General features: G+C 43.4%; 2 protein-coding genes across 7 annotated transcripts in view; one reads left to right on the forward strand and one right to left on the reverse strand.

The window, feature by feature from the left end:
* Positions 1-23,126, forward strand: part of LOC105692780 — a 126,577-nt gene that overhangs the window by 73,668 nt on the left and 29,783 nt on the right. The window contains exon 1 of one of the 2 annotated variants that reach the window (XM_048648965.1): positions 3,963-4,572. The exons of the other annotated variant lie outside the window; for it this stretch is intronic. Coding sequence (XP_048504922.1) covers positions 4,359-4,572 — 214 coding nt within the window. The 5' untranslated portion in view covers positions 3,963-4,358. Of the gene's footprint in view, positions 1-3,962; positions 4,573-23,126 lie in introns of those variants that run through there. 2 annotated transcript variants of the gene reach the window in all.
* On the reverse strand, positions 7,247-21,261 carry LOC105692844 (cytochrome P450 6a2-like). Of its 5 annotated transcripts, none has more exons than XM_048648967.1 (7): positions 17,188-18,229; positions 16,725-17,097; positions 16,294-16,631; positions 15,978-16,214; positions 15,652-15,903; positions 15,229-15,425; positions 7,247-7,492 (listed from the first exon to the last, which is right to left on the reverse strand). In XM_048648967.1, the coding sequence occupies exons 1-6, from the start codon at positions 17,372-17,374 to the stop codon at positions 15,256-15,258; spliced, it is 1,557 nt and encodes a 518-aa protein (XP_048504924.1). In that variant the 5' UTR covers positions 17,375-18,229; the 3' UTR covers positions 7,247-7,492; positions 15,229-15,255. The 5 variants fall into 5 exon arrangements, with proteins under 5 accessions (XP_048504924.1, XP_048504925.1, XP_020711925.2 ...); XM_048648968.1 differs by lacking the exon at positions 7,247-7,492 and adding an exon at positions 14,582-14,718; XM_020856266.2 differs by lacking the exon at positions 7,247-7,492 and adding an exon at positions 14,775-15,082 and having other exon boundaries at positions 17,188-18,225.

Genomic DNA, 23,126 nt, shown 5'->3' on the forward strand with positions numbered 1-23,126 from the left:
GGTATCCAAGTTCTACGTTAGTCGGACACAAACCCACGGACGAAGCTAAAGTCCCGTGTATGCGTGATAATTAGTACCTTGCAGCCACCAACCTCGCGTGATACGCGGTGCCTCGATCGAGAAATATTGTTCTGCGAATAACGCCTTAATAAAAGATCGAGGTTAAACGTTGAATCCTTTCTAATAACGAATCCCCCGGCTAAGTGGATTCGTTTCTCTTTTTTCTTTTCTCTTTTTTGGATCTCGCGTGAGAATTGCCAGAAAAAAAGCAGTCCATCCCGCGGGTCTGCGGGGTTTTTGTTTTCCCCCTTTTTTTTTCCACAGGGTAGGCGGTCGTATGGACATTATATAGAAAGTTCGGATAGCCTTTGAAAGCTCTCAAATCTCTCACTCGCGGCCATATAAACCCTTGAAAATTCCTAGCGAACCCACCGACGTCATTTGCCAAGTTCGGTTCGATATTTTTTCCTCCGATTCAGAGATTTTTCATCCTTTCTTCCCCCTTTTGATGTCCGCATAATTTTGACTCGCGGCCCGGGAAACAGTGTCTCGTCTCTCGCACCCGCAAGATGGATGACGAGCGGGGAGGAATAATCTCCCTGTCATGAATTCTGGATTCTACAAGGCCGAAAGAAGTATAAGGGAACAGAATGCAATATTTCTAACGCGAAATCGTGATAACTCACAACTTTTCCGAGAGTCTCATAGCCCCCGTTGAAAATAATGTAGGCCAAGATTAATTCTCCTCGTATATACCTTATGGGTATACATATACGTGCTGCATACGTCGAATTTGAAAACAAGCCACGCGGGTTGACCACTGCCTCGGCTTCACCCGGAGAGAACAGTTTCGTCATATTCTCACTTCCGATATTTCACATTGCTTAAAATAAAAGGTCGAACTCTTAATACCGACGACTTTTAAAGACTGCGGACTCAAATTCTCTACTCTGTTACCAAGCCTATGGGAAAATCAATAGCGCGGCTCTTCTGCTGGGAATCGCAATTACCTGCCGGTCAAGCGCAATTAAGTAAACCCCCTCGACGAGTATCCATATATAGCAGCTCTTCTCTCATATCCGGGACTGCAGGTTCTTGATGAGGTCGGTAAATAGTGAAGAAGTTTAAAATTTGTTATCTTCAAACTCCATTTCATCGGTGAAAATTCTTAATATTCATACGATATTTTAACTCGCGAAAAATTCATCGAGAACGTCTGGATTAGCGATGGTAAAATTTGCAAATCGACTCGAAAATTTACCTTTGCGTAAATTTCGGGTATTGGTGATTGTCGTTGGTGTCGTTGTTACTATTGTTATTACACTCGCGACGGACAGACTCGAATGGGAGTTTCCTGTAACAGAAAGACATCTCCAGCTGCCCCAATTTGCTACGAGTACAGAAGCGACGTCGGGAGGGCTCAAGAAAACAATTACAGAAATACGGGCTCGTAATTCCTATCCAGGTAACGGAATGAATGAGGGATGGATGGATGGATGGACGGACGGATGGATAGACGGAAAGACGGACGGACGAAAGGGAGCCCGGTAAGGCCGGTAAAGTCCGTCGTAATTACAATATTCCATTAACATTTCGGTTAATATTTATATTGAATATTTCAGCAAAGGTATACACGTAGACGTAGAGGTGCAGCCGCCGAGTTGAACCAACGTGGAAATCAGCGCAATGTAATTTTCGGCATCGTCTGATTTTCCCTTTTTCCATAATGACACTCCAATTTGTATTCGAGCCAAAATCATAACTACGTATAATATGCAGGGAAATGTAGGGCGAATTACGCCTTTCCATCCATAGCGAGTAAATTACTTTCTCTTATATATATATATATATATATGTACTTTTTCGCAGCGAATTGTCCAATTTATTCGGTGATCCGACGCACCCTTCTTTTCTCCAACTGTATGCGGAATTGAAAATCAAAGATTAAATAATCGTCCCATATATCATAGCGGTGCATAAATTTAACGATCCAAGAACAAAAAAAATCATTGCCTACAAAGTCGGCAGGGATATCATCGGAGTTATTTCTACCGTTACAATGATATCCGGTGCAGGGCCATTTTGGAAAACGATTCGTACCAGGATGTAAAGGGTTGTCTGTAGACGTGGCCCGTGCGAAGGATTGTATACCTATATCGTGTACAATACATGTATGGATCCACGATCGGATGTATTACCTTCCTAATTACGGGCGTACGATGTCACGTGAACATGCATCGGGACTGGTACGAGCTGTTACGCGATATACGTATAGCCCGACCATGTAGCGCGCCATATCTAAAAATATAGAAAAATGAAAAAGCCGCGAACGTGAGACGCTCGCATGAAAGTTTCGTCGAATGCTACGAGTACGGGGTGACGTACACCCGCCTTGTACCAGCCATTCAAAGACTAAAACATAATTTACTCCTTCGCGTGGCGCTACGAATCGAAAATACTTTTCGCCTCACCAGTTCGGCACTAGAGCTGTACCAGCCGAAGCTCGCAAGCTCCGAGTAAATACGTAATTTCGAAGCTTCCATTGGTGCGACGGTAGTTTTGCCTTTTTCTTTTTTTTTTTCTCATCATTTATTTTTCTTCTTGTTTTCTTACCATGTATATATTACTTTTATCGTATATATACGTATATATTCCGAACTCCGACTATTGGCGATAATTTTATCCGAAATAAAGCGATGGGCTATTCGTTCCGTTTCTGAACATCCAACGCCGGACAATAAATCCATAATTTCACAAAAAACAAATTTATAACACTCCGTATTTTCATCGTCTATCATTCGACGCATAATCGTCCGAGGCATGAGGTACGTAATGTACCGACGGTTACTTTCTGGTTCACCTCATCTTAAATTCAATGGAGACTTGCACTTAACATACCCGGTACCGTCCCTAACGTGATCTACTCAACGTATAACCGTACCGGTATATATACCTACTTGGCGTTCTCAAGATTCGCCAGATATTCTATTGCATTTCCTGGAGAAGTCGAGCAAAAGGCCATCCCCTTCGTACGACGTGGAATCATGTTATGTATTATCCTTGTCAAAGGGCGTCTCGAAACTGTACCAATAAAACGATTGCGAGGTGGAGCTTTGGTAAACGTCGCGGTTAATTATCGTGAGTTTCGAACGGACGGAAATTCAACGAACTGCACCTTGCATTCTCGGAATCGGATATAAATATATTAAACAAAAAAAAGGCACCGCGCGCGGGTGGATGATAACTCTTCGGATATTCTCGATGTGCTTTTCTTTGCCGCATTGGGTACGTACATACATCCGACCAAAGCTTGCAGCATCACGGTAACTTGTGCGAACGAAGGAACGGAACAAATTCAATTCAACTCTCTCGGCAGTATACCTACCTACCGTTATTCCGAGAGCTGAAAAGCTGCGAGACCTCGGTAAGAGGAGAAAAGTAAAGCGCGTCTAAAAGATGCTTTTTGAAATACGACGCAAAAGTCAGAGGTGTCGTCGGAGCTGCTTGTCTTCTAATATTGTTTTCACGAGTAGTCCGACGAAGAATCCAACGGACTGCACCTCGAACGTACACAATAACTAAACATTTCGTAATAAATATATACCAACACATATTTTGCGGGATTCCGCGTGACGAATATCGGCTATTATCGTTTTTCATCGCCACGCGCGTGGCGATGAAAAACGTTCCGGAATTTTTATTGTCGCCAAACTTTCTTTTTTTTTTTTTTTTTCAAACCCCCGAACGTGAGTACCTAAACGAAAGAATGAAAGAGAAAAAAACCATATCGAAATCGCTTTACGCAATCTCTGTACGAGTGTGTAAAATATGTATTTTCGGTGCAGGGTGTATAAATATTTGGAATTTCGTTTAAAAAAACAGAAAAAAAAAAAAAAATGTTTAATGTAAAACATACGATAGGAATAAAAATTTAGGGTATACGCGCGAGGCCGTCGTCGCTCCCCGGTATTCGTTCGATTGTTTTACAGCGCGGGCGTTCGCTTCACCGATACGACAAGCGGGTTAAATAATTGCAAGAGTAAACTAATTACCGGTGACCTCTTCTCCTGTAGAGATACAGGGGTACAGGTGAGCCGGCGCAACGTTCGCGCGGCGAGCCATAATTCCAGATTCCGAACTCCTGCGTCTCTTTCTATTGTCCCAATCCCAGGACTTTCGCGCAATCCCCGGGCGACCACGTATCGGTGATCGGCGTCGTACGGATCGTGGCGAACTTCGTTTTGTTAATTTTTTATTTTTCGGTATTTCGCCCTTTTTTCTTCTCCGGTGTGCCGGCCAAACAATAAACTAGAAGCTCGGCCGCCGCTAAGGGCGGGGATACATTTGTTTTAATCGGAATGCCCCGGTCGCGTATACGCGTTCCTGTTTTTCCATTCCCATTCCCATTGCCATTCCCTTCCCCATTTCCTTTCTCGTACAATTACAGTTCGGGGGAGCACCGCGCTCACAGTAGGATGAAGACGGAGAATGGATCGTGGGGTACGTGGGGCGTCCGCGTCATCAGCGTTCTCGTCTCTGGGACGAACAACATTCGCGCCATACTGGATATATGTATTTTTACGTGTTCATGTGGCGTACGTATAGTCAAATAATTCCTAGCAGTATTTCAAATGACAAATGAAGGAGAACTGCGGTTCGACGTATCCAACGGGAACCCTGTTCAGGCTCTCAAATAAAAGCCGCATCGGGGGGGCTCGGTTGAAGTTTTCACGAATTATTCGACTAACGCAATATCTTTATGAAGCGATTCATCTCGTAGTTTTGCGACGCGGAAAATTATCTATTTGTACGGGATTCGAGCGTTTCTGTATAAAACATACTCGCGCTGAATTTTATTTACATACGCTTGATGCGCGATATTTTTCTGCGATTCAAGTTTACGTGTGCACACACGGAACACACGGAAACGTAGAAATTAATAAAAAAATCGCACCTGAACAAACCGAACAGATGCCATTGCCATTTTTGGCTTTGCTGCGAATATATATCTATGTATGTATAAGCTTTAATTTTGGTTCAATTAAAATTACCGATGCGCTGCGCCCAGCGAACGAAATTCTGTGATTTATTTTCGATGACCGACAATTTGTTCCGCGAAATACAAAGCGAATAGAAAAATTTACAAAATATAAACGGATGATTTAGGGACGTCCAAATCTCATGCAACGTTTCAACGGGAATAATGCCCTCTGTAACGTTATACGAAATAGTGTATGCACGTACGTATAGCTGTGTATAGCAGGCGTAACGCCCAACTGTAACTATGGTATATCATCGTAAAGCCGCTGGCTGCAGTTGGCCCCGAAAACTGACGCGCGTACGAAACCGTGAATAAAAATTTTATAGTCCAGTATTTATTATCGTGTTGCGTATAATAATTCGAAATGTGCTTCGCGGGATGCGCTGCATATCCGCGTAACAAACGTGCATGCTAAAATGACAACGACGCAAAACCTTGACAATCGTAAAGCTTTATTTATACGCTGTGCGTTACGCGTTTATGTGTCACAAAAGGACCAAGGCAGGTTCTCCGCACGCACCTGCCGGCTAGTTTTTTTTTTTTCATATTATTTCGTTTTCTCGATTCCGAAATCGAACATCGATACGCAAGTGGATGTGCGCGCGGTGCGGACGCGAGTGTCGCGATAAGCTGACCGGGTTCAATCAGCGGTTAACTTGTGGGATTTTATTTTTCGCTATTTTTGTTCCCGCCTCTTTATCGGCGGCGCATCGATGAAACACCGGCAACCGTTCCGCGTGTATCGTACGTACAATGTAAACGTGTTGTGCACACATGTACACGTACATATAAATATTCATGTCGATACACCCCGTACATTTATACCGGCATATCGCGGACGTGGAATGTGTGCGTCCTGTGTGCGAAAGGCTCGCATTGTTTCCGATGAATTGTTCGACTCGCGCTCGCGGCTCATTGAAAAAACAAAAATTAAATAACTTTTATACCAGAGTTGAAAATTACAACGTTACGGCAGGCAGCGGCAACGCAACGTATAATGTATATAATATGTAACACACTCCCGAAAAATAATATATATTTTTATATCTGTATGTAACGTGTGTACATGCATGCATTTCATACCTATGGCAGCTTATTCACATATCCACACATGTATCTGTACAATAACATCAAACTTAAAATGAAAATCAGATTTGTTTGTTTGCTTGTTCCGGGTAACTCGATAACTACCGACCCGATTTCAATCGTTTTTTCAACAAAAGCAACAAAAAAAATAAACCCTCATATCAGCGAGTAACATAGGCTGTAGCATATTTAGCGAAAAATTCGAGATTGAAATAATGCATCATAAACTGACCCACCTTGCAACGCGTGGCTGGGTCAGCTAGTTCGGGAATAAAATTTAAACGAAATTTTTCCGTTCGCGGTCCAACCAACTCCTGCCTATAGTTGCGCCCCTCATTGTTGCGGGGGATTAAAAATATTCGTGACTTGGGTTGAAAAACGGATAAGAACGACACGGCATCCACCAGCTCGACGTATATCGCGCGACCGATACACGTTGCATGAGTCGGAATGTAATTCGTCCGTTCGTAGCGAAAAATGAACCGCGAAATCCTTACTTGATCGAACCCCCCCCCCCCCCCCCCCGTATAAAATATCGCGGGCAGAAGCGCGCGGTGTTCACCAGACGACCAGTATTCCGAAATGATTTTCGCACCAGCCCTTTTTCGTACCTCGATTTTCCCCTTCTTGTTTCTTGTTCCAATTTTTTTTATACTCTCGGCGTCCTTATAATTCTTCGCGGATTTCCGCAGCGACGTCGCTCTCGTCTCGCGAAGGTCTTCTTTCTTTTCTCGATGTCGCTCCCCTCGAGGCTCTCCACGTCTTCGGAGTTGGTTTATTGGTCGTAAGACGGATGCACGCGCGGTAACGATCAATTAAAAAGTATAATTTGTTTACCGTTGACCCCAGCGCGGTATAATTTTTATTATAATCGTTGTTGCACATCGTCAAATTAAGGCGAGTGCACGGGGAAAAAAGAGTTAATTCCGTTCCGTGCGTCGTGTGGGCTTCAATCCGATTATAATTCGCCCGTAAATATCTAAAGGTATAACAAAACGAGAGAATGTTAATCTCCCGAGTGGTTGCCGGAGGCAACGGTGAAGACGTTCGCGCGGACTTTTCTCTTGGGAATATATTAAATCGTAAAACTACATCCCATTCAAAAAATTGTACGTAACGTCGAATTAATCTCTTTACTGAAATACGTTAACAGGATTGAATGCATATTAGTTTTGCCGGAAATTAAAAATTCTCCAATCAACTGTGTTCGAGTAGTTCTGTCTATCGAATCTTGAATCTCATTGCGCGCGATCCGCAGCAGCTCTAGCTAGGACAGCGGTGGGGCTTCTCGTTCTACCGTGGGGAGTCGGAAGACGGCAGCAGCTTGCGTCGAGATTTAAAACGTTTCGTAACGTCTTCGATAATCTGAAATTATTGATTTATTATTAAGTCGCTCGTTTCTTTTGTATATATAGCCTATACACGAAGCTCCGTAAAGTCAATTAGTTTTTGAATAAGTGTTGATTATTTCGTTATGAAGAACCGTAGAAATCAGAAACGTGATTTTATTGCGAACGTGCGCCTCTACTGGGTTTCTCTAATTGCAACAATCGAAGTAACTGCTCATCGGTATCCGGGTCAACATTCAATTCGATGAACAGCAACGAATGTATATATACAGACGATTGCACCACGCCTGGTGGAGCTTCGTTGCGTGAGAATAAAGGTTAAACATTAAAAAAAAAAAAAAAACGGATCATTTCAATATTTCGGTCGCGATTTGATTGTGTGTTTATTTCACACCGCGTGAAACGATTCGAAGCATTCAATTTCTTGCAAAAGATCAATTCAAGGGTCTGTGATAACTGAGGTGCCTGGGCACAAGGTGTGATAAATCTGGAAGCCTATAATGTAGGGATATTTTGGGGTTTGATTCGAATAAACAACAGAGAGAGTTTATTTACTTATACGGAATTGGAGCTGAAATGGTTAAATATTTGCAGCGGTGTTGCGTAAGCTTGACGGTGCGGGGGCTGTAAAATGATAAGCCGGTCGGAACTATACCAATTTACGGAAACACCGGGGCGCAGGGGTAACACCTCATCTATCGAGACTCCGCCACGTTTCGAGCAAGAGGCACTGACCCTGATTGTAAGTCGGAATCCCCGCAGACTGTGCCCAGGCACGCCTTGGCATCTCGATTTCCCTCCCTTCCCTCTCCCTTATTTCATTCTCCCTTAGCGCCTATATCCTCCGCGTTTCCTTCGTCATCCACCCACCTTTTCCCACTTTGCTATCCGACCTCCGCCTTCCGCCTTCCGCCCTCCGTCCTCCGCCCTCCGCCCTCTGCCATGTTTGCACAGTTTACGATGTTTGTGTTTGCCCCAAACCCTTATTGTTATTTATAACCCTTGCCTTGCCGCTGCGGAGCGCCGGCGTCGGTGCCGACGCGCTAATATACTTGATTTAATGAAAGTTCTAGTGTTGACTCGCGTCGAGACGCTCTCTCCGTGGCGTCGAGACGTCGGGCGTCGTTGAAAATTACCTAATTTCACTCAAAGAAAGTGTTTTCTAATCGGCGAGCTCGTACACCGCTGTCCCACTCGCCCTCCCGTCGCTCGGGAGGCAAATTTTCCGACTCCTGATTTCAGCAACAATCCAACTATAGATGCGTTGTGGAACAAGGAAAGGAGAAGAAGATCGCTACAGGTCCGAAACTTCACGTACACCCCATTTCCAATCAAATCGGTTGGACCGTAGGTGCGGCGACGCGTAATTTTGAAAACTTTCGTGCCGCGCCCAAGCTTTGCGCACCGTCTGCACCTAAATTCAGAACGCACAAAAGCTCCCTAATTTACTTTTGACGGTATCTCGCCCTCGCCTTCTCCGCGCGTCGGTTTGAATCAGCCCGTTAAATACATACACCGCACGGTTATGACGAGGTTCCTATACGTGTACGCGAACTCCTCAGCGGAGACGGGGAACTTCTTCCACATCCTTCGTATCCAGTTCCGAGCTTAAACCGTCTTCGTAGCTTCAATACCTTACCACCGCCGTCGTACGTACTCGGTGCGCCGTAGGTAGCTACCGCGGAACTTTATAACGAATGCCGACAGTGGGGCTCAAACTTGACGTTCGCAAACTTTAGGGTCGTCTCGCACCGTCACTCCGAACGGCGGAGGCTCAGATCGGTAAGAACAATGCGTGCGAAACACCCACCAGCTCGCTCAGGTGACGAGCGGCTGCAAGTCCGACCGCCCGGTTCAATATCGTTCGAACCGCGGGGCTTCGACCCGCAACTCGCAACGCAGCTGACGGTCAAACGAGCTTACTTCCACCGGTTTTACAACCGCCTCGTCGTCTTATCTTCCCGCGAAAGCTCTGGGCGCCGATATTACTCTGCCTGCGGTCCGCAGCGGGTACACACGTACCGGTGTACGCGCGGCGTAGTCGTCGAGGTATAAAAACGCTGGGCGGCGGTTCGCGTCGGACGATAAATTTGTCCCCGTACTGCACCTATTTTGTAACACTCATGCCGATTCTCGGTGACCTGAATATACCGTATGCGGTCGCCTATCCACCTGTAAAAACACCCCGTCTGTTTTCGCATGTAGAATCGCGCTTTCGAATCATTCGTTTATTCGAAATATATTGTCAAAAGACGCGACGATTGTGAAGTCCCGACAGAACGGGGAAATGGCATCGTCGAATTCCGTATGATATTAAAAATGTTATACGCTAAGGGAACTCGACTGCGATGTAACTGCAGGATTCTATGTATCTGTGAGGAACGGAAAAGGAGGAGATTCGGTATACATATAGGTATGTGTACAACTACGTATTATGTAATAGTTACGGAAATACACCAGATATATTGAAAATAGACCCTCGTTGCTATTTGCATCGGCAATGTGTACAGATATACGGAATGTACGTTCACCCCGGTTCGGGAAACCAAACGTTTTCCCAGATATCGCAACCCATCCAACGTGCCCGCGCGAAATTCGTATTTACTTTTAGGATCGGGTTGACTTCGGCGCAGGATGTTCCTTTTCGTTCGCTGCAGGACGCGAAAGATTTAGCGGATTTAGCGTCGCGGTGATAAGCGTCTCTAAGTTTCCAATATCGTTTCTGCTCGGAGTATAGAAGAATTATTTTAATCCTAGAATAAATTATCGCGCGTTCTCTCTCCTCTTGTACCGGATAACGAGTGCTATCGCACTGGAGTACCGGGTTTGGAATGTGTTGGTATGTTTCCCAGCCCTTTTCAGAAGTCGATTGAACGCGATATTTCTGACTGGCGTTATCGATGTTAGGTGTATTCGAAAAGAAGGAGAACCACTTTCCGGAAAAGTTCCATTTTCAGTTTACCCGAACGTACTGTATATACATATATACCGTAGGAAAGGAAAAAGATAGAGAGAGAGACGAGGAGATGAGAAGAAGCGCCGCGGCGCCTATACTTACCAGCATCTCCTGCCTCCGGGACGCTGGATGTTAGTGCCTGTATATTTAATTTCCGACGAGTCGAATGGAATTGTAGGGTAGTGGAAGGGGTATGCGCGGATGCTGCAGGCGGAAAGGGAAAACTTACAACGGCTTGAGAGAGATTCTGAATTCATCTATCTTCTCGCAGTCGATTTTTTCCCTTTTCTCGGTTCACCCGTGCCATTCTGCCGTATTTTTTTTTTTTTTGTTTTTTTTTTCTTCCTTTTCTACGCTCAACCTCCGCTGTTTATACATCCCTCAGGACCTGAATATCATTTGTTTTCCTTTGCCTGGGTTGTCGCTGATCAACTCTTCAAATCTTATGGACTTTAGGATTTGAATAACAAGGATCTCGGACGGGGAAATATTCCGAATATTCAGTTTTCATGCTTGGATCCTTTAGACAAACGTAACGAAAATCGGTTCAAAACGCACCGCCGCTGATACTCGTGAAAAAGTGAAAAACTAATTTTATGCACAATCGCCTTCTGAATTTCGGGGAATCTACAAAATCATTGGGGGAGTTCCAAAGTCGTTTCAACGTTTTTACGGCGCGTCTGTGAAACGTACGTTGCGGAAGGTGAAGGGCAAAAAATTTACGAAGAGTCAAAAGTGTCGGTCAACCGATCGGTCGCGTCATTATCGCGATCCCCGTCGATACGTAATTAAAACAGGATGTGTTCTCACCCCGTACCAAACTCGGAGGGGGGTTGTTTCCCCGTGGGGATAACCCAGCCTTCCCGCTCGTCCGACGGGGTGAGTTATCGGTATCGGTAGGATGTTATCGATAAATTCACCGTTTGGTACGGAGGCAGGGGGAAAGCGAGAAACGAGGCGCATGGGGAAAGAGAAGAAGAGTAGGAGGGGGAGGAACGAGAATGGAAATAGCTGTAGGAAAGAGGAGAGACGGACGGCGGAGCGAGGGGCGGCGGAACTCAGGTCCGCCGAAAGGGGGATGTAGGTGGTGCTGCGTTTGTAGTGCAGTCGGAACTCAGCATCATAACTAAACTACCGGATCTACGTCTATTATACGGATGTAATCCAATTGTGTACCCGAGCTCTTCAATAGCGCATTATGACTGCTGAGCATCTGCTGCGCCGCTGTACGCCCGACTCGTCGTGTTCATTCAGACGATCATTTCGTAACAAGGATTTTTCCAAACGCATCTCAACGTGCGCCAACTTTTCACTTATTTTTTTCAGTTTTCTTTCACTTTTACATTAACCGCGGGATATCGTCGTTACGATATCCCCCACCTATATTTTTACCTCGCCATCATTGGAGGAGAGAAATAATGCGCTATGCGATTGGTGGTACTTTGAAACGTGAACCGCTGCACGTACAATAGGCGCGTGAAAGGAATCGGCGATTTGTGGAATTCTAATGAAAATAAAGCGCGGGATTTTTTTTGTGTTTGTTGTTGTTTTTTTTTTTTTTCTCTTCGCTTTTCATCTCAATCAGATCGATAACATTGAATTTGATCCACGGAAAATAAGGGAATGGGCTCGGGGTTTTTAAGGGTAGCCAGGCTTATCGATCGAATAATGCCGCAACGCGTTCATTCTATTTAATTAAATGAATTAGATTCCAAACAATCGGATCTGGAGTATTTCTCTGCTGTGCAGACATCGAGGTATACGTTCACGTTTTACAGGCGGATTCCGTTCGGTCGTTCGTTTCGCGTTTCGGAAAAGGATATTGTTTAATCACAGTAGCGTAGAGCGATGTTTCGTTATTTGGATATTTCGAGCGGGCGCAGCGGGGCGTGAGCGGTGAAAAAGGAAGAGAGGATGAAATAAAAAATAGAAAAACCAGAAACACTAAAACAAAAACACTAAATGTGAAAAGCTTCAGCAGTTGCGAAACTGCGGCGAAAAACAGAGCCGCCTGCAACTTCGCCCTCTCCTCCTTCTTTGCTCTCTCTCTCTCTCTCTCCTCTTCTCTCTACCACCTTTTTGCCCATTTCTCTCTCGGTTGTTCTCTCTTTTGCGGACCGAATCTCACCCTCTCAACCCCCCTCGGTTGGAAAACTACGGGAACAACGTTTGTTCGTCTGTTCGTTGTACAAGTCTTTTCGTACCCAGGCTTTGTAATTACTGCGGCTGGCGCATGGATATCGCTATACATATACGTGATTAAATCCAAGCCTTGCTGTTGCCTTTAAATCCCTCTGCGTGCGTTGCCGCTAACGAAAATTATTCAATTATGACACACGGATTAATTAGTAATCGCCACTCCGCGAATGTTATGTCAATATAACGTGGACATCGGAAAAAGTAATTTTGCGGAATGCCAAACGTAACGGTTACGCGTTACGTAATGATACCCATCACTTATCTGTCGCGTTATGTTTTCTTTTTTTTTTTTTTTTTTTTTTTTTCAATAGAATGAATCAATGTTGGCGATAAGGAAATTGATTTTTTGCTTCAAGACAGAATTTCAGCGAACGTCGTCGAACGTCATCGAGTGTCGACGGGTGTCTCTCCGCTGCGTATAGGGTGGGCATATGTAACAGATATAGGTATGTACATATCCGTATAGGTGTATCTAACGCGGAAAGAGACGAAGAGTGGAGGGGTCGGTCGATCTGGGATATGTTGATTAAGACGATCTATCACCGGTCACTGACAGGGTGATTGGCTATCTGAGTTAAATGTGATGGAGGGCTTTCCCTTTACCCTCCCTCCCTCCCGCAATCTATGTTATATCTGTATGGACGGTCAAATTGATACTTATTGCACACCGATCCAATCCGTGCAGGAGCACCGTTGTCCGGGTGTCGGTTATTATGACCGAAGAACTTTTTTTTTTTTCCTCCCCTCGCTTTTCATCTATAACGCCTCTCCACACATCCGCAGGCTTCGTTTTGATTTATATTCATTCGGAGTGAATTCCGCACGCCGCTCTTTGTGACTCACGTATCGCGGAGTGTAACAATATGTTTCATTATAACCAGCGATGAATCGAACCGAAATTAGTTACGCCGATTTTACGCGGGGATCAGGCGCGTTATAGAGTTCTCATATCGCGATACATCAACCCGCTCCTGACGGTTTGGTGAAAACTCAAAATACCTTGTATTTTTACCGTCTGTCGCGCACTTTTTCATACAATAATTCGACCGCGCGGTTATCACCGCAGGTATTTTCGGCGTGTTTTGTACACGTATGCGTGTATCGGTGGTAAATTTTTTTTCAGCCCTTCATCACCCGCACGTTACTTTTACTTCGATCCGAACGCGAATACGGGGAAGCCCGCGAGCCGCGATTCGCGCCCCGGGGAAATATGATCGTGTGAAACATGCATCTGGTGCGAAGGCTTTTTTACGGGGGACGTACGCTCTCCCCCGTAATCTTCCATTATGATATGCTTCCAATTTAAAGTTGATTTTTTTCAACATCCAATGACCGAGAGCTATGAAAAAATCTTCGATAATCGAATGACGAACACAAAATTCCGACGATGAGTTGTCCAGGCAATGATAAAAGGAACCAGAGATCGCGAAGAGAAACGTGATCCGACGTAGCGGTAAAACGAACGCGCCGCAGAGGAAAGGTCGAGGGAAATATAACGAGGAGGAGGGGTCGTCGGAGGGCGGACGAAAAGAGAGTGCCGCATTATTATAATCCTAATTAATAGAGTCCAGTTCTCTGGGTAAGTCGATGTTGGGGTCGGGGAAGGGTGAAACTGTTTTCCCAGAAGAGTGGTCGCCGCGAGCATCGTTTTGTATATACCCACGGCGAAATGCGGATGTGCGGTTACCGAATTAAATTTCTCTCTCTCTATTTTCTGTTCGCTTTACTCCTTCTGCAGTAGACACGTCACCCGTACCACCTTACCCACTCTATACGCTTTGGTCGTTGGCGGGATAATCTTATGTTGCCATATTCTCCGAAAAAGCCCATCAAGTAACCGCTACCTCCAATTTTGTATTTCATCGATTTTGTTTGTTACTTTTTTTTTGTTTTTTTTTTTTCACAAATATTTTGAATCGATCTTAATTTTTTTTTTTTTTTTGGCAGTTTTTGTTTTCTTCCGATTAGAAATCTGCTTTGTTACATGTTAATTCCGGTCTTTTGAAGTACCTACGTCTGTCACGATAGTTGATTTAAATTTTTTTGTTCCCGTTTATCATTCTCACCTCTGAGATGCGATAGATGAGCTGTAAATTTTATTCAATTACTTTCAAGATACACGTCGAAAGATATGAAAAGAATATTACATGACTCATGGATTAATATATTCATTAAGATTTACAGACTCATGCTGGTCAACTGTATACAATCGCTTGTTTTTTTTTTCTATTTCTTCCACTTATTAAGCATCATTAAGCAAGATGAAGACCATCATATGGTTGGTATACAGCAATGACTTCTCCACCAATAAAGATAAAGTTTTCAGATTTCAACGTTTCTTTCCATTTTATCATTCACTGAATAGATTTCTAATAATAACCCAATTTTATCAGAATGTTGCTCAATAACATCCATATGTACAGAGTAAATCAACGACTCGGCAGAGTTATACTGAAAATAAATACACGTGGGACATTCCACGTGAATTCGACTTACAATGAGCCATAACGATGACCATTTTTTAAAGTTGTTTGACAGTCAAATTCGCTGAAGTATCAAAACACCACTGCTTTGAAATTTTGAACGAACGTACTTACGATCACATCAAAGTATGAGCCAGGATATTAATCGGATCTCTCTTCGACACGAAGCACTATATCGTTCCCTGGACAAAGCACGAAGTTGCCTACGTCTATGGGTAGTGGAACTGTGGTATTAGGTCCGGGACTGAACCGGAATTTCCTAACCAGGCTAAGGACACCGAATTTGGTTTGTAGAAGTCCGAATCTCATTCCTAAAAGTCGAACGGAAACCCGTTAGTCAAAATGGTCCGTTCGAAGGAGGATTGAATGTTCCGTAAAAAAAATTGTTCCTGTTGTTTTTTCGTAGGCTCAACCGTTTCAGCGGAATATCACGCCTCGCGCCTCGCTCACTTTGAATTATTCCGTCATTTGGCCCTAAATTCGTTTAATTTGACTGGACTAAATGGTCACTTTTGTCGATCGATCCAGAAAACTTACCGACACAGTTTCTTGGTCCTTCGCCAAAGGGAAGATAGACGTAATGATGTCTGCTTTCGATATTCTCCTTGCTGAATCGTTCCGGATCGAATATGTGCGGATGCGGGTATATTTTCGGATCCGTCTGGATTCCGTAAACCGGAATTACGATTGAAGTTCCTTTTCGAACGGTGAGATCAGTTCCGGGCAATTCAACATCCGCGGTTGCCTGTCGGTTCAGTATGGGAACCGATGGATACTTTCTAAGAGTTTCTGAAATCAGTTGATAACTGTCAATAGAAGTCTAGCTGATTCAGAGACTGGATTCGATTGTTTTGGATACTAACCGGATACCACCTTATGCAAATACGGCATTGCCGCAATGCTCTCGTAAGTAACTCCTCCGAATTCCTTTATTACCGTGTTTATCTCGTTGGCTAGCTTGTCCTGAATATCCTGATGGAATGCCAACTCGTACAGACAGTGTGTTGCCGTTGACGACGAAGTCTCAAATCCAGCCAGGAAGAAACCAAAGGCCAGCGCAGCTCCTTCGTTCAGCGTAATTTTTTCATCATCACCTCCTTCTGCAACACGCGATCGACATTTTATGATTTCAGGCCTAGACAAGTCAACTAGTTTCAAGTGGAATAGTCGATATGTTACTTGATTCAGTCGCCGTTTTCTCGTCGCCATCACCCTGTACGTAGCCTTTGTCCATCAATTGCATTGTCAGCTCGAAAAAGTCTTGTCGAATTATTTTGTTATCTGTTCTATACTTCACGGTATCGCCGAACGCCTTCAGGAAGAATTTCGAAACCTCTGGGAGAACGAGCTTTATCTTGAATAAATCCAATGCTTCCGGAAACACTGCGAAAAACGCGTTTATAATAGGTCTAGATTCAAACGCTGCTCGACCACATTTACAAAATCCATCATCCGGATCCTTCATACTGTTGCACTCGATACCGAAGGCAACCGATGAGATGACATCCATAGAAAATCTGAAGGCGAATAAAAACAAAGATTGAGTCTTATTGATAATAAGATGACTTCTTTTCGTTACGATATCTCCGGTTTGCATATGCCACGCTTACCTTGCCATGAAATCTTTAACCTCGACCAGCTGATTATTTCGCTTAACTTCCTCCCCAAAGTAAAACGCAAGCTTTTCGGAAAACTCTTTGACAGTGGCGAACATGTACTTCATTTTTCCAGAAGTAAACGTCGGCGATATCTTGACCCGCAACTTCTTCCATTTCGAACCAGATAAGCTGAACAAATGGGCTGATAAAGGATCAAATTCTTCGTTGCAGTACACTCCGCGATCGTGGAAGTGTGTAAAATTTTTAGCCAGTATGAATCGAACGAGTTCAGGGTCGCGAATCACCAAGATTGGTTTGTTAAAAGAGTACATTCCGAAAACCGGTGCTTTTTCAAACTTGAAGTATTCATCTCGGTAGTGTTGACCTAAAGATAAAATTGGAACATTCTTTAGAAAAAGGTTTGTGTAATGTGCAGGATGAAATCAACACTACATTGATTCTTAGGTCCTTTCACCTGTCGATTTTTTTGCCGAAAGGACCGGCCACAAATCTCCGAAGGGGACAGTTGGAACTGTTTGCGGTACTCCCTTCGAACTCCAGTACTTATATGTCACGTGTCTGAGGTAAATATACACGAAACCGAGCAAGCCAATCAAAGCTCCAAGAATTTGAAGGAAAACCTGCGCCGAAAATAGCGCCATTCTGTCGATGTCTGTATTAAACTCGTCGTCGAGTATCACTCTCAGCTCCAACAATGAATTACAATACACGGTACGTATGTATGTCTAACGTTCAAAGTCACGAAATGGACATTACACTCAACGAGAAAAACTCAGCTTCTCACCGGGTCGATACCCGTCACACTCAGGCTTCGGAAGCTTCGAATCCTGGTTATATAATCGCTATTTTGTGCCCCCACTGCGACAATCTCAAAGTAGGAATCAAGTTCATTAGATTTGCAGAGTCATATTTATCAGCACACTGTTGACATTGTCATATCACGACGAATGCTACATCACCAGGCTGATACTATTCCAAGATTAACGATTATGAAGCTTTGAACGGAAAAAATGAATAAAGGCCGAAGATCAGTCTTGGTCACGATTTCGTGCCCTCATTTCGACATTCTCACATTAGGAACCGCCGGTTCATTAGATTTGCAAAGTCATATTTATCAGCACACTGTTGGCATTGTCAAATCACAACGAATGGTAGATCGCTGCGCTGCGACTGTTCCAAGATTAACGATTGTGAAGCTTCGGCAGAAAAAAATTGATAAAGGCCGAAGATCACTGTTGATCAGAATTTTGCGCCCCCATTTCGACATTCTCAGATTAAGAATCGTGAGTTGATTTGATTTGCAGAGTCATCTTTATCAGCACACTTCTGACATCGTCGCCATAAATGTTATATAAGCTCGCGAAGATGAGATTAACTTTTCACCGAGCGTGTCAATGACCACTTTGTGTCTCCCTGACGATACAACGGTGAGAATGACTTTTGTAATTATGAGAACGAACGTATCAGCTCGAATATGAGTACAATCTCGTTTTTTTGTCATTTTTTGCTTCCATGAACTCTGAGTAGCAAATACATTGAACTTTACCAGTTGTTGTAGCCAAATTGTGAGCCGATCGCAATTGAAATCGACCGCTGAATCGCTTAGCAGCCATCATTCTGTCGGAAATGAAACGGCACTCTCATAACATCGTGGTATTTTATTAGCGCATCGTTGTCACCTCGAATCATTGCTGAACAACTCTCGCGATAAATGTTATCGATAGAGGTATCTCAACATTTCACTTATGTGTACAGTACCCGACAAAAGTTCGGGATCACTTCGCCAATGATTCGTAAAACAAGTTCGATATCTCGGCCGGAAAAAGGCGTAGATAGATCATTTAGGTGGCATTCGAAAGTAAAAATAAGCAGCTTCGTCATGATTCCTGTTTTTTTTTAACTTACCAGTATGTTTTTTCTGCGATTTTCAAACTCCCAATAGTCGCGTGTAATTTTTTGATAAATGACGTGAACAATTTGTTTCCACCAAGACTCGAAAGGGGCAAGGTTATAGGCTTCGATTCACTTTGTTTGAATTTTCTTTGCGATTTTTGTTCGTAAACTTATTCAACTTTTTGTACGGGAATATCGTTTTTCAAAAATGCGTCGTAACTCGGAAAATTTAGGGTTGTCGACGAAATGTCGAGAGAAAAAAAATTGCGTTTTTCAATTCTAAAGTCGTCAGAATTTTTTCGACATTTTTAAAAAAACTTTTCTCCATCACCGCAGTTCCGCAGTTTATCCAATCCGAAGTTTCTTTTTCTTCCTGGCGAAACTAGGAGTAGGTCTGAATTCGTTCATGCCGCGAGTCACGGCACTGACCACACATGGGCTCTTCTACATATCTATGTCTACACCATCATAGATGTATCATCTATGATTCTATGTTGAAATATGGTTTTGATCTCCAGATGCCATATAACTAGCGTACGACGACGACCACTACGGTGGTGCTTAATCGTGAAACGAGCCCACCGGTGATCAGAGATCATCAATATCTCAGCTCTCCGATCACTGATTTTATTGAAATTAGGCTTACAATCAGACAAAAGCTTGTCCCCGATTCATCGAACGAAGGTGATTCCACATTCGCTGTAATATTACAAATATCGGAGTTATTTGATGAAACGATAGAATCCAACTTCGCTTTTGAGCTCCCGTCGCAGTAAAGATACTCGGTAGACGCCCGTTTTATGGCGCGATACTCTGCCGAGTCTGTTGATTAAAAATACAGAAATGAATTTCCCTGCAGCACGTAGCGACGACGCGACGTTTTGGGTCGCTCGGAAGCGCGTAAACAAGACCCAACGTCGCGGCGCCCACGCCCCCGCCGCCGCTGTACAAGGTACACCGCGGGCAGGTATTCTGGTATACTTATGTAGTATACACCTATGTACCTATGTATATATATTTATAATATAAGGTCGGTACGGAAAAGAGGCGATAGCCTTAAGCCTCGCCGCCACTTACTGAAATGAGAGTAATTAATCACAAATTACATTGCCCGCGAGCGAAAAAGCTACCCTGGGAGTTGTCCAAACTCCAAAAACTCAGATGATAACCGCATTGGTTTTTCCCCCAACATATTTTTCTTTCTTCTTTTTGTTTGAGTGTGTTTTTTTTTTTTTCTTTCTCTCCAACTTGACTTCAATTCTAGCTAATTGAATTATACGGGTATATAAACCTACCTCGTAGGTAATATCGCACGAAGTTATGCATTTTCTTTTTTTTTTATACAATTCTTTTAATTTTTATTCACGTTTTATTTAATAAAAACACGTGTATATTTCTCTCGCCTGTGGTAGGAGTATGATTTTTTCTTTCATCATCCGATGGGGAAATAGCAGTTTCTACCTGACGTTTCTCCTGTCTTGCAATCTTATCTTCATTCATCCAATCGAAATGTGAAAAAGATCTCCTTTACCAAGTATTTTGAATGACGAGTACGAACTGGAAGAAATCTTCTCCAATTCTTCTCTCCTCTTATCATTCTCATCGATATTGCTAATAACATTGTCATTAATAATATAAATCTCATACAATGCGCTTACAAAAAATGGTCGGAAAAATCTGTGATCTCTTCTCAATGGAGTCTAAACATTTGTATAGTTCTCCAACGAGCGTTATTCTCCCGGTAGTCGGTGGGACCCGTCGTTACACTGTGTACGTACGTTACATACATATGGGTATACACGCGGAAGGAAAAACTTAAATATTTATAAAACGACGTCATTATGGTTATGCCATGGCTCGCCTGTCGAGTTTTCCCCTATTTTATTCTAGATTTTAACATCGGAAGCACATCGTACGCTTCGCGGTGATTACATCTTATTTGCGGATACATTTATACACGTAATACACTGTATAATACAACCCTCGCTCTCGTTCTTTGTTTTCGCTAACGATTTCCTATTTCACATTCTCTATCTAAACGGTGAAAATTATTATTCTTATTCCGCGATTCCCGAAAAATCTATAATTCTATGTACTCACGATATTTGTTGATTCCAAAGTGCAGGTCTTGAGTCGACAAAAATTTTTCTAAAAATCACTCACAACTTAATAAATAATTAAATTTTTCCACCACCGATTTCACGGTCGTTATAAATACTGAGAGAAAAAATACTGATAAAAAAATTGAATAAATAATACGATGTAACGTAGTCAAAGGTTCAGGTGTGATGATCCGTTGCACGTAGTTTGATGGTTTTTTTATATGGCTATCGTCCGATATTCATTGGCTTTTTTTTTTGCTTCGAAAGAACTATCTCGTTCGCCCCGCAGCGAACAAAGCTGGATAAAGCTGTTTCCGGATTACGTTGCAATGAACAACTGCGGCAAGCATTAAAGTTTAAAAATAGCCAGCTTAAGCGCCGTACAAAAGGTATTAAAGATGCGCACCCGCATGCCAACTTCGTTAGAAAATCTAATTTTTGTCTGATTTGTCACAATCGTTGTTCCAAAGCTAACAAGCTCGAACGCGCGCATGTCGTAATTCTGAAGAAAAACGAAAAAAAAAATCGCTGCATTTTATTTGCGAGCTGTGAACTATAGTGACACGGGAGAACGAGTGCAGTATTGATGTCTGCAACAGGAATAATAATACATAGCTGGTAAGAGGGAGCTGATAACATTCGATAACAGTTTCAGCGGAGGCAGTATATCTCGCCGCATGTCGAACGCTTGAATTTGTCGTTTGAAACAAAAATTTATACATCACGTGCAGAAACGTAGCCGTAAGCGTGAAACGAAACGAAACGGTGTACGAGGGGATACGTGTGTACGTATAGTTTCGACGCGATGCGCATTTATTTTCTGCAACCGGTCGTAAGCGTTGCTCTGCAAGCTCGCACACAAACGTATAACTAACGATACGGATCGACGAACAACGCACGAATACAAACATCGCGATTTTTGCGATTGAAGCGTAAATTTATACCGCAGGTGTACCCCGTGACTTTCGCATAATTTGATGTTTGTTGTCATTGGGGTGCGACTAGGATTTTCGTCGGTCGCGAGGCGATATCCGATTCTCCGTTGGGGGGGGGAGTCGTTGAATCGGTGCGCCAAGCGACCCGGATTGCAAAAACTTCGACGTTCCCGTGGTTGCGGGATGGACGAGTTTGGTACTTATTCACTCAACCCGCCGGGGGTGAGATTAGCGGGGATACCGAATCTCGGATTTTGGATCTCTCGAGTCGCAAGATCATCTCTGACTTGTGTGCGACCCCGAGGAGGGTGCGCATAATACACGGAGCTCGGGCCGCGCGCGGAGCCACAGATGACGCAATATCTTAGGGTTTCGGTTATTCCCCCTTCCCCCTGCTGAATAACTTTTTCATCACGGGGCTCTCTGCAGGGTGTCATCGGTATCTACGGGCGCGGAGCTTTGATGAGAAGAGATAAAGATTTAGTTTACACCGGGCGTTGTGCGAGCAAACGTGCGAAGTGAATCGTGATCGTAAAGAACAAAGGTAAGGGAAAAAAGTTGAAACTGAAGAGGAAGGGAAAGAGGAGGAGAACCCCATTAAGTTTTTACGATTTTTGACAGAGGTTCGGGACTATTGTACACCCCTGCACACCGTAATACATAATATAACGTGCGTCGTATGTATATACGGTGCCGCGGTTTTCGGTGTTATTTGTCGGAAATTTTTCACAATCTTGATACGCGGGCAGGTTGAAATTTCACGGGATTTACGTCACTGTATTTCGACTCGTTAAATATTAAAAATGAAAAGGAATAATGCTCAACGAAATGGGAGAAAACAATCGGTAAAAAATATAAAATGGCTTTTCAAATGTGCAGATCAATTTATTCGTTGTCTTCCGTAAAAAAGTTACACGTGCAAATCCCGGGGTAAAAAATAAGCGAATAACCGGAGAGTAATAATGAAACAACACCTGCGTAACGGCCGTACGATACACGGTATAAATACTCCACACTCGTGATTCTACTACTTCCGCCTGGTTAATTTGCGATAAAATTCATGCGGTGGAAGCCCTTCGTGCGTATAATAACGGTAAGCAGAACCTCTGATCGATCGTACAAATATACATTATATGATTCACGACGTACCGTGCAACTGCTTATAAATTTCAGTCGATATCACGACCGCGTTATAAACCGTCGCTCACCTCGTCATTAACACTCAATTACTATTTTCATTTTTTCCATTTTCGTTGTTATTAACATTAGAGATTTTCTTCTACATCAAACTAGAAGCACCCTAAATCAAGTCCAGTATGAATTTTTGTAACGATGTAGGCGGCCTGCGCACTCTACTACAACCCATCCATACCTCTGTTGTTATGTAAACAGGGATTAGACACGCCGCGAGGCAATAGTCGGGTACCTGGACGGTGCGGTGAGAAGAGTAGTTTTGGTTCGAC

Source organism: Athalia rosae, chromosome 1, assembly GCF_917208135.1.
Source record: "Athalia rosae chromosome 1, iyAthRosa1.1, whole genome shotgun sequence".
NCBI lineage: Eukaryota > Metazoa > Arthropoda > Insecta > Hymenoptera > Athaliidae > Athalia > Athalia rosae.